Genomic DNA, 10,724 nt, shown 5'->3' on the forward strand with positions numbered 1-10,724 from the left:
TACTCATGTAATATCAGGGAAATAGGAGAAGATAATGCTTGTTTTTCCTCTTGGGCAGGAGAACAAGCTTTAAATGGGAACATCAGTTTTTCTGGCATATGATAAAATGAAAATCACAAAGTGCTATGTACCCCCAATAGATTAATTACTTTAGCACCTAAGAATCAGGACTAGATAAACTTGCAGTAGAATGATTTTATTCTGCTAATTTGCAAGACTTGCATAAGACTTATTTTTGGGTTTTTTTTTCATTTGGTGTGTAGGTATTTTGTGTTTTGCAGCAGGCATTCCTTCCTCCTGAACACATTATGCCTTAGTAGTTACAATGTTCTGGAACATCCTTTCTGTTGAGCAATTAAGATCAGTAACACCAGGCACAATTTGTGAGGACTGAGAGACTGGACACTGGATTCTTATAGGTGGAATTGTCTAGACCAGACGGACAAAGAAACTGCCATATAATGCTCTCCCCTAATTGTTGCTAGTGCCATAAGGGTTCATATCTGAACTCAGAAATCTAAAAAAAAAAAAAAAAGAAAAAAAAAGTTCAAATGAGTTAAAAGTGAGCATTTCTGTTTTGAAAGGCAAATCTGAATAGGGAACAAAGTACAGGCACATGTGATATTAAGTAATATAGTTTTGCCTATGCTTGATGTTTACTTAGGTAGTCCTCAATTTTTTTTTTTTTCTGGATAAGTTACTAGTAAGTGTTAGCAGTAAATAAATGTCTCTTTCTTCCCTTCCAGAGACTACATGGTATTACATAACGTTTCTTAAACATTTCCCACTATTGTTATAGTTTCACAGCTTATCATATTTTGAATTGCTTCAGAGAAAATTTCCATGTCTATCTCAAAAGGAAGACAAGATTTGCATTTTTCACCAAGTGAATTAATTTCATTCTTCAAGAGACATGTCTTACAAGCAGAATACCAAATGCCTTAGTTAACTAAACTAGATTAAATGCATGGTGGAACAAACCTATTATAATTGCCAACAATGCTGAATTAATTGTCTTCTAGAAAAGTAGACTAAATCAGTTTTTTGTAGTAACACCCAAACTCCATTACAAAACTCTCTACATCAACTGTGAATCTCAACAAAACTTTTCATACCAAGAAAAAGGTCAGAGTAGAGCCTGTTCCCTTCCTTACTCCTGCAGCTAACACTACGAGCTCATTAAAGCACTCTGCTTGTCAACATTAAAAGCACTGCCATGGTAGAAGCCAAATCAATGTCTTCCCTCCTCACCCAGTGACAATATCCCATCCCCTTCCTTCAAATATTTTGGGAGTACTGTGTAAGACCTAGATATTTAGCACATTCTCAGTAACAGCAGTCTTAAGTTCAGCTTATTTCACCTCTACTATGCTTCACATTAATAGCTCATAGTCACTGCAATAAACTGTAGAGAAGATTCAGTTACTTACTCAGTGAACAATTTATGCCTTATGCTGCTATTAAGATACACCTACACTACAGACTTTAAAGCTCTAGTCTTACAGCCAGAGGATAAGATCACATCAAGCTAAATCTACTGATAATTCAGCTAATACTTCATCATGTAGATTTTCCAATTTCTTCAATCAGCAGTGAGCTACACTTGGCATAAAGCAGCTCAGCCATTCCTCAGCAAGGTTGCAGTGCTAGTTTAAAACTTCAGCTAAAGCATTTCAGATATGCCAGAAAACATATGAACAAACTTTTATTTTTAAGTGACAACACACACTATTTGAATACAACTCACACATTTAAGTCAGGTGGAGAGTACTAAACTGAACAATCATCACTAATACATTTCCATTGGAAATGTGGTAAAGTTCACAAGTGTCTTTGTTACCACCTTACTGAAGTTTTCTTATGTGTTTCTAGTCTACACACCACCTGTTTCATGCAGTCATGCAAATCTGAATCAAATTGTAAATGTTCAGGTAACAGGGAAGTCCATTCACTGCAAAGATTCATTTTTCACAGAAGAGCCAGGTTAGGTAAGACCAATACTGCAGGGTTCTTCATAAGTGTACAGGTATATTAGAAACCATGAACTTTCAGTTGTTCTTCCTTGACAATGCCAATCTAAAGAAGAAAAAGCAACATATTTTAGTAAAGCTTACATACTTAGGGTATTTATTACAGCAATATCAAGTTACCACAATCTTATACTTTGATTAAAAACTGCTATACAGTATATACTCAAAAAACATTCTTCTAGTTCCCAGAATGTTTCTGGGCCAAGCAGAAGAACTGACTACACAAAAAGAAAATCTTATCAGACATCTAACTTCATCTATAGTCTTAGCCCTTATTCTTTGACAGTGTAACTCTGCATCGTGACTTGCAACAGTCAGCCTCTTTCCTCTATAGTATTTTCAGTCTCACAATTGTGGTTTGCATCAAACACTTGATTTTACAAATGAAGAGCTCAAGTTGCACTGCCAGAGAACAAGTGGTGTGTTGTGACAGGGTAAAGCCATTCTACAGTGCTTTGATTCTTACCAGAGGTTTACTCTCACTGTGCGTCATTTTACTTTCTAGCTTAAAATACAAAGGAACTACAGTGGACATCTTTAAGTGGTTAATTAGCATCAGTACCACCTGTCACTCTACTTTTTCCAGAGAGGTTTAGATATTTATCTGCAGTCCCTCACCTCCAAGAGAAACTGGCAAATGTTCTTCCTCTGGTCACCTTGCAGCTGGATAACTTCACCGTATTCAGGATGTTCAATCACAGTACCATTACAAGCAAATTTCTAGAGAGAAACATTTATATTGTGAGACATCTGAGGTACATCATGATTTTGCTTAGTCAGTCTTTTCAGGAGAACTTTGTCTCAGAAGCTGCTTATTGAATTTTGATGACAAGCCAGGCAAAGGCTAAATCTATTTTACTGGTTTTGAGAGCAAATATCTGCTGATGCATACATACACAAACTAAGCTGCTGCTGCTGGTAAATTCAGGCAATGACAGGATTAGCTACTGTGCAGAAGAAACTAGTAAACAGTCATCGCAAGAACGGAAAACAAAGTCCTAAGATACAGCCTTTCAACTCCACACTATTTTAAAATAAGTATTTTTATCCTGGTAAAATTAAAGGTCTCCACTTTGAACAGCAACCCAGCTGTTAACAGAGGCAGGAATGCAAAACCCGTTCTACTTTAAGCTGGTTTTATTGTTCACATCAACAAAGCCATATATACAGGAAATTTTAATGAAACATTCAGAATATATTTTATTTACTTCTTTATAGAATAGAAATGTTTAACTCTTTAGCAAAGATCAGTCTCATAGACACTGACAGGTATTTTGCTGAAGACAGTGAGAGGGATCAACCTGAATATGAAAGTGATGTGCACTGCCAAGAATGAAATAAAACAAATATTCTGTTACTTAGTATTAAAAGCTATCATACTTCTTTATATATCTTCATTCAAATCAAGTCAGCAACTTTACCTTTTTGAAAGCTTTCACAAGTTTCTTCTTGTCATAATCATCTGCAATTCCCTGAACAGTTGTTAGTGTCTTTCTTCCGTTTCGTTGCTGGATCCTTATATGAATGTAATCCTCAGTCCCCGCCGGGAGTAAGTCGTCACCCTTTGTTGCATCAGCAAAGGGGTCTGTAGGAGGCAAAAAGATTCATGTAACTCCAACAAAGCAAAACACCCAAACTCAAAACTAATCAGGAAGTTTCTCACTTCACAACATTTATTATTATTTAGGGGATAATCCTGATGTTTTCTCCCTGTTTAAAAACACACTGTTAAAATCAGAGTGCTTTTTTCTACAGCTGTATTAAGTCTCATTCAGCTACCTACTCAGGGCAGCACTCTCAACTACTGTGCATTCAGTTTCTTCAATGCCTTCCCAGATATAAACAATTTTCTGCTATCAGTTTACTTCATTGTTTCTTGCAAACTGTAAATCCTGCAGCTCTGAACCTGAAAACGTGGTTCTGAGAGAATGTCAAGTGCACATAAGTTTCAGATAGTCACAGGCATTTAAAGTGAAATAAAGCAATAGTATCTCTTATCAGGTCAACTGGTAAGTACAAAGAAATAAAAAAGCTCTAGTACATACACTCCCTTTACAGGTCCAGAAGAGAAATCCTATACTGTGACAACTACCACACTGCCAGCACTTTAAGGCATGGATGTAATTCTTGGCTACTAATACAAACAAAACAAAGACACACACTAACAGATGTCAGAAGCTATCTGTAAACCAGCACCCTTCCAGTCAGCTTTAGGTGAGAATTGTAACAAAATTAGTTTACGCTTTGACTACAGAAGTGTCAGTTTTCAATTTCTTCCAAGCCTAAAATTTATCTAGCACAGGTATTTAGAAAGACGGGAGGTTTCTGCATTAATACGTCTTATTCTCTGTACTTCACAAAAACGTATTTAACACTCCATCAAGAAATTTTACAGGTCTGTAAGTCTCTTAATCAGTAGCTCCAAATAAACCTTGAAGCATGAAGTACTTCTTTATTTTTTAAGATGAATCACAAGTAATTTTTTATACTGATCAGAATGATATTGAAGAGTCCATGTAGGTTCAACAGCCATTCCAAACAAAATTTCCCAAACTTCCATCCAAACCTCAGACCTAAAAGCACTGATCAAGTTTTGCTATCAACTCAAAAGAAATGTCCCAAATGAGTAAAACTTCAGCAGAAATGCAAAAAGAAGTAGTTCATCTACAGACTGACAGACTTTTGTAGAAACAAGAATGACAAAAGCATTAAAGGAACCGAAAGCAGGATGAGGATTCAAGCACCACAGCAAAGAAGTACAGCAGTGGGAATCTTCAGTAGTTTAACTTTTACTAAGGCATTTGTTTAACCATGCTGAATTTTACTGCGCCCCACAGCTTGCGGGGCAAACACCAACAAAAATTTTAGTCAACAAAAAAGTGAAAGAAAAAGAGGACTTTGGCATAAAGATCACGTGGTTTAGGACACTAGGCTGGAGATAAACCAAGATCTCTTGGCAGAGGTTAGGGCTCTAAGCTAGAGATAAGCCAGCACTTTAGGTATTAAATATAATATATATAAAATATATAAATATAATATATATAACTGTAATATATATAATACAAATATATAACTGGATGTTAAAATGGTTTATACGTGCAGAAGATTAGAGTCAAAGCTATGACTGAAAGTCTGACGAAATTACTGTATAAACTGCTAACTTGCTCACTTCTGCTGCCTGTAGATAAGGGAGGCACCTGGCACGGTTAAACTTCCCTGCTGATACAAAAGAAATTACCTGCCATCTGTATAGCTCAATCTACAGAAACGATAACCTTTGCAGGGCATGTATCACGTTTTGGGACATTGCTAAGGATAAGACGAGGCAGCAAATCAACAAGCAATTGGAATTGAGGAAAACACTCCCTTCCTTAACAGAGGATGCGAACCCTTGATAGGGGGTGTCAGAGCAGGGAACATGGCAGCATCTCCTAGGGGAGCAGCGAGGGGGCTGACCCTGCCGCCCCAGGTGTCTCCGCTGCACACCCCGAGCACGTCCCGAGGGCAGCGGCACGGGAGGACAAGGATGAGCCGCCGGTGCTGCCTCACGGAGCAAGGCGGGGACGGCGACACCCGCTCAATGTCACCGCGGGGGCACCGGGGCCTCGGGAACGCGGGGGCCACGAGTGGGTTTGCTGCGGGGGTGGCTGCGGGGATGGCAGGGTGTCGGCGGCTCTTACCGAAGGATTGGAGGTTCTGGATCGAGGACATGCGACTCTACGGCGAGAGGCTGGAGCTGCGGGGAAGCGAGTCCGCTGGGGTCACGTCTGCGGCTCCGCAGTGCCAGGAGGGGGCGGGGCGCGGGAGGGAGCGAGGGGTGGGGTAACAACAGCAGAGGGACGCGGGGGGCGAACCTGAGGGAGAGAGCAAGAACAAAAGGAAGGAGTAAGAGGAGAAGGAAGCGCAAACGGGAATAAAACGGGGAGGGAGGGACCCCCCGCCCCTCGCCCGCACCGCCCCACGGCACCGCTAACGGGCACCGCCCTTCGCGCTCCGCACAAAATGGCCGCCCGCACGTGACGGGCCCGCAGGAGAGCGGTTCCGAGAATCACGGAGTCATTCGGGCTGGAAACCAAATGTGGCGACAGAACACCGCCACGTCAAGTAGAATACGGCACTAAGTGCTACGTCCAGTCTTTCCTTAAACACCTCCAAGGACGGTGACTCCACCACCTCCCTGGGCAGCCCATTCCAATGTCTAATCACCCTTTCTGTGAAGAAATTTTTCCTAATGGTCAACCTAAACCTCCCCTGGCACAGCTTAAGACTATGTCCTACTGCTAGTTGCTTGGGAGAGGACAGCGACCCCCACTTTGCCACAACGTCCTTTCAGGTAGTTGTAGAGAGCAGTAGGGTCTCCCTTGAGTCTCCTTTTCTCCAGGATAAACAACTCCAGGTTCCTCAGCCGCTCCTCATCAGATCTGTGCTCCAGACCCTTTACCAGCTTCAGTGCCCTTCTCTCTGGCACCTCAGTGTCCTTCTTCACCTCAATCAGCAGAGGCCCTGACAGCACCACTGGCAGGTTGCGGGAGTCCCCTGCTCTCCACCCTGGCAGCCCTCAGGGACTGCTGTGTCCCAGCAAAGGTCACCTCCATGGAAGATGCCGCTTCCATGCTTGCATCCCTTTGGCTTGGTGCTTTTCAAGTTGATCTGAAATTGAGAGAGCACTTTCCCTTTCCCCACTAAAATACATTGCAAACACCCCTCCTTCAGGCCTCCCTTCTCTGCACAAAGTGCTGCTTTAAATGTTGAATATGCTAAGGGAGGCAGTCAGTGCCCCACAAACTGCCTGCATCCCCACTTTGGGTACGACTTGGAAACACAAGAAGTTCCACCTCAGCACGAGGAAGAACTTCTTTCCGTTGAGGGTGGCAGAGCATTGGAACAGGCTGCCCAGGGAGGTTGTGGAGTCTCCCTCTACGGAAACATTGAAAACCCACCTGGGTGCATTTTTGTGTCACCTACTCAAGGTGACCCTGCCTTGGCAGTGGGGTTGGACCAGATGATCTGCAGAGGTCCCTTCCAACCCTTACAGTTCTGTCATTCTGTGAGCTTTGCACCCTCGCCCTCCCTCTCAGGTGGGTGCAGATGCCATTCCCCAGCCCTGGGGGGCCATGATGGACGGCTGGTGTGTGGCCCCAGAGGGCACCCGTGCGACAGCTGCCCACTGACCATCCCTGTTTTGGGAGGACATCAACGGTGTGGGGGCTGTAGTGGGAAAAGTTTGCAATTAAAAAGGTGTGCAGGTGTTACAAAGCTTGCCAGTTCTCAGGAGATGATTAATGGCTTTGCAGATGTCCAATAATCTAGTTGCATTGGCACAACTGCCAGAACCTGTATATCTCTTGTATTTTTTCCCCCTTTTTTTGCTTTTATGCTAAGCTTCAGTCCTCTGAAATCAGAGGGATATTTTTTTTTTCTGTGATCCAAGGCCTGGATCAGAACTGCAGTAGTTTTATGAATGCCAGTGTGCAATGGCCTAAGAAAGTTTCTGGTCCTGGTGCTTTACAAGGAACCTTTTCTTTTTCCCATGGGGAAAGCAAGGCCATTTGCTATGGTACAAAATCTCTCCTTACTCTTTGCTGCCATGATTGATGCAGCCTTTCATTGCAGCATGGGCTCTAGAGGAGGGTTATTTAAGTCTTTCCCAAGAAACTGCAAAAGGCACTCCTGGGGCTGTAGTGGGAGGATGAGGTAAGAACTTGAGGTACCTGCTTCAGTCAGAGACATGCTGCGATTTGGACAATGTCTATGGATTCAGGATGCAGAGCTAGAGACTGAGAGACCTTCTGGGAAGGCTGAGGAAGCTCAGGACACCTGTCCTCAGGGAAACGACCCCGAGGTGTCTATAGCAACACTCTCAGGGAACTTATATTACTACTAATGTCAAGAATGTTTGTCTCTGATACGTTCTTGCTAATTCTACATCTCTCTGCAAGATTTTCTTTTGCTCTCCCATCATCATCCCATGAAACTTTTTCCTAGCAGCAAAGCAGGTCCGTCCCCTTTTTTACTTTCAGCCACTGTTTTTTGTTACCTTATCTGGGCCAATCCTAGTGTCTGTGGGGCACTGGGATGAGTAAGATCTGCAAAGTGATTTGAGTTAAAAAATGAACTCAAAGGTTGCATCAAATCCACTCCACTACAACAGTTGTGCTGAGACAACCGAAGAGGACAGAGTCTGGGGACAGGCCTGGCTATGAATGAGAAGACAGTGGATCTGCAGACACAAATCTCAAGTCCAAGTCTTCAGGTTTAGGCAAGTATTCTGCTTGCTGTGTCGGTTCTTGTGTTTACTTTGAGTCCTCATGCATTTAAAATAGTTTTACATTTCTCATTCTCACTGCTGGGTTAATCCAGTCCTATGGGCTCATTGGGCACCTCTGGAATTCATCCTACAGTTTGCAGACAAATGAGATTTGGTGTCTGGGAAGCAACAAAGCTCCTTTATAAGCCAAGAAGATGTGATTATTTTATCCTTAAAATGGATCCACAATGAATAGTTCTGAAGTGTAAACCTTGACAACTGATGAGGGAATGGCAACAAACCCTAACTGCACAGCTTGACATGTACTGGGCAGCAATTAAAACAAAGGTGGTGGCCAGCACCGTTATTGTTCTGTTGGCAGCCTGCCACAATGTTCATGTGCATTGGCAGAGTCTCTTGGGGCTGTGTCCGTGCAAAGAGCTCTCCCTCTGCTGTCCTCCTCAGAGGGAGCTGCAGGTCTCCGTGTCACGTCCGTCACGAAGGTCAGACACAAATACAGTCTGTGCCACCACGTTGCACCAAACCTTGGTGACTGTGGGCAGAGACAGGTGGCATCCTGCTGGAGACATGCTTCTCTTGCTCTTGCCCCTTGACAGCTGTTCTGAGGTCTTTTGTCCTGACTGAGTCCTTCCCATTGCTCTTGAGCAGCCGCTCGTGACAAAGGAGCTGTGAAAGTCCTGATTGCGAGGGCTTCCAGCCATCCTAGCCTGAAGACAGGTGGGCAAAGCAGACATGGCAAACAGCAGCAAACAAAAAAGGTAGAAGCAATTAAAATAAGTTTAAAACCTAAGTGGTGGCAAGAGGTGTTGTTGCTTAATTGTTAAATTTTCTATTACGGCTAATTGTCCTATAGCAGAGGCTGGAGTTAATCTCATTCACTAATATTAGACATCAGAGTTTAAACAATGGATTGGAAATGAGACTCTTGCCTCTCCGTAACTAACATACAACCTGCCAACTATGGTGCCAGAAAAAAAGAACATCATCACTAATTAACTTGATCCTGGCTTCAGGCTATTTAAATGTAATAGTTGCAAGACCTGGTTATGAATAGCAATTAGAGATCCCCTTGCTTGCCTTTTTCTGTATTTCAGTTCATCTGTCAAGCTGCATGTGAATCATTAGAGGTTATTTATGACTAGATGAGCTGCAGGGATTAAAACTGGAGACTCACTGACATACAGATGATAAATATGACATACTGAAGCCATAAAGTACACTTTAAAATGTCACCCTAGTGCAGAACTGCACCTTCACTGGGTACCCTCAGAAGTACTTCAGATGCTCTTGAGGAGCAATAGGTAACCCAGACCAGTGAGAGAAACTTTCTTCCAGAGAATTGCTGTTTTGGAAAAATGGGCTGGGAATGCCATGAAAAAGCCTTGCATGAGGAAAAAAACAAGTTACCTACACAGTAGGGGCTCAAGCTATGCTTTAGTTTAGGACTTGGTATGGCATATGTCTTTGGTTGTGTGCTTGCACAAGGCCCCACTTACCTGCAGCTGCCCTTCTGTAATAACCAGAATGAACAACATCATTTTTCACTTCCTACAAACACAATTCTAATATATACTACTGTTATTTTCATGTGCAGCATCCTAATATTTTAAGTTTTATTCCTTAGGTGCATTTACAAAGCTAAAATTTAATTTAATTAAGGCTTGCTCCTGTAGACAGATCTCCTGTACCTGGTCCTGCAGTCTACCTTACCAGAAAATGGCAGACTTGCATGCTGACCTGTCCTCTGCAACAGCCTGGAAACCCAGTTACTGCTTGAAGCACTCAGTGTTCAAAGAGCAGTTTAAGTTGCCTGAAAAAGTGACTGTGCATGAAATATGCAAATGGCACCTAGCAGCACTAATTTCCATCTTGCGACTACTCTGTGCACAAAATCTGCTCCACTCCCGCACCAGAAGTTGTCCTTTGCTGGCCTAATATTTGCATTCTGAAAATAATGTCAAAGTGCTGGACGCCTGAGAGATATGTAAAAATATTTCCATCCTTGATTTTTTTTTCTTGAACTTTAATCTTCCCTGTTCCCACTACATGATTCTACCTACAATGTCCAGCTCCATTTGGAATCTGCACATCCTGAACCTCTGGGCAGGAGATTGCCTGGTGGCTTTCTAGCATGGAGGAAGAATAGCAAAAGTGTCAGGAGAATTCCTCCCTCTCCCATCAGCAGAATAGTTTTGAAGGTGGCTGTAACCATGCCAACCCTGACTTGTATTTTTCCATCCAAGCTCTAACTCTGGTGCAAAGCCTCCACAGTGTGCTGAGGAAGGGCTTGTGGAGGCTGGCTGATGTCCTGAGCTGTAGTCTATGCTTGAGCTGCCCAGCTGCTAACAAGTTGTTCCAATAAGCATGTGCTAACTGGGAGACTGGGCAACCTGGACATTGTGCTGCTGATAAACACCTGGATAGCT

General features: G+C 42.7%; 1 protein-coding gene across 1 annotated transcript; it reads right to left on the reverse strand.

The window, feature by feature from the left end:
• Positions 1 to 1,092: 1,092 nt before the first annotated feature.
• EIF1B (eukaryotic translation initiation factor 1B) lies at positions 1,093 to 6,003 on the reverse strand. Its single transcript, XM_051789237.1, has 5 exons — positions 5,985 to 6,003; positions 5,711 to 5,884; positions 3,452 to 3,615; positions 2,649 to 2,750; positions 1,093 to 2,076 (listed from the first exon to the last, which is right to left on the reverse strand). The coding sequence occupies exons 2-5, from the start codon at positions 5,739 to 5,741 to the stop codon at positions 2,032 to 2,034; spliced, it is 342 nt and encodes a 113-aa protein (XP_051645197.1). The 5' UTR covers positions 5,742 to 5,884; positions 5,985 to 6,003; the 3' UTR covers positions 1,093 to 2,031.
• Between the last annotated feature and the right edge of the window lie 4,721 nt (positions 6,004 to 10,724).

The sequence above is a fragment of the Manacus candei genome, unplaced genomic scaffold, assembly GCF_025592945.1.
Source record: "Manacus candei isolate 608988 ecotype Guabito, Panama unplaced genomic scaffold, ASM2559294v1 h1tg000026l, whole genome shotgun sequence".
Classification (NCBI taxonomy): Eukaryota; Metazoa; Chordata; class Aves; order Passeriformes; family Pipridae; genus Manacus; species Manacus candei.

Bases quoted from the DNA above. Each gene is read 5' to 3' on its own strand.
- EIF1B (XM_051789237.1), bottom strand. From the start codon at position 5,741: ATGTCCTCGATCCAGAACCTCCAATCCTTCG. The intron at 3,616-5,710 runs GTAAGAGCCGCC...TGCCTCCTACAG, and splicing joins CCAGAACCTCCAATCCTTCG to ACCCCTTTGCTGATGCAACA. The intron at 2,077-2,648 runs GTGAGGGACTGC...TTTCTTCTTTAG, and splicing joins TTTGCCAGTTTCTCTTGGAG to ATTGGCATTGTCAAGGAAGA.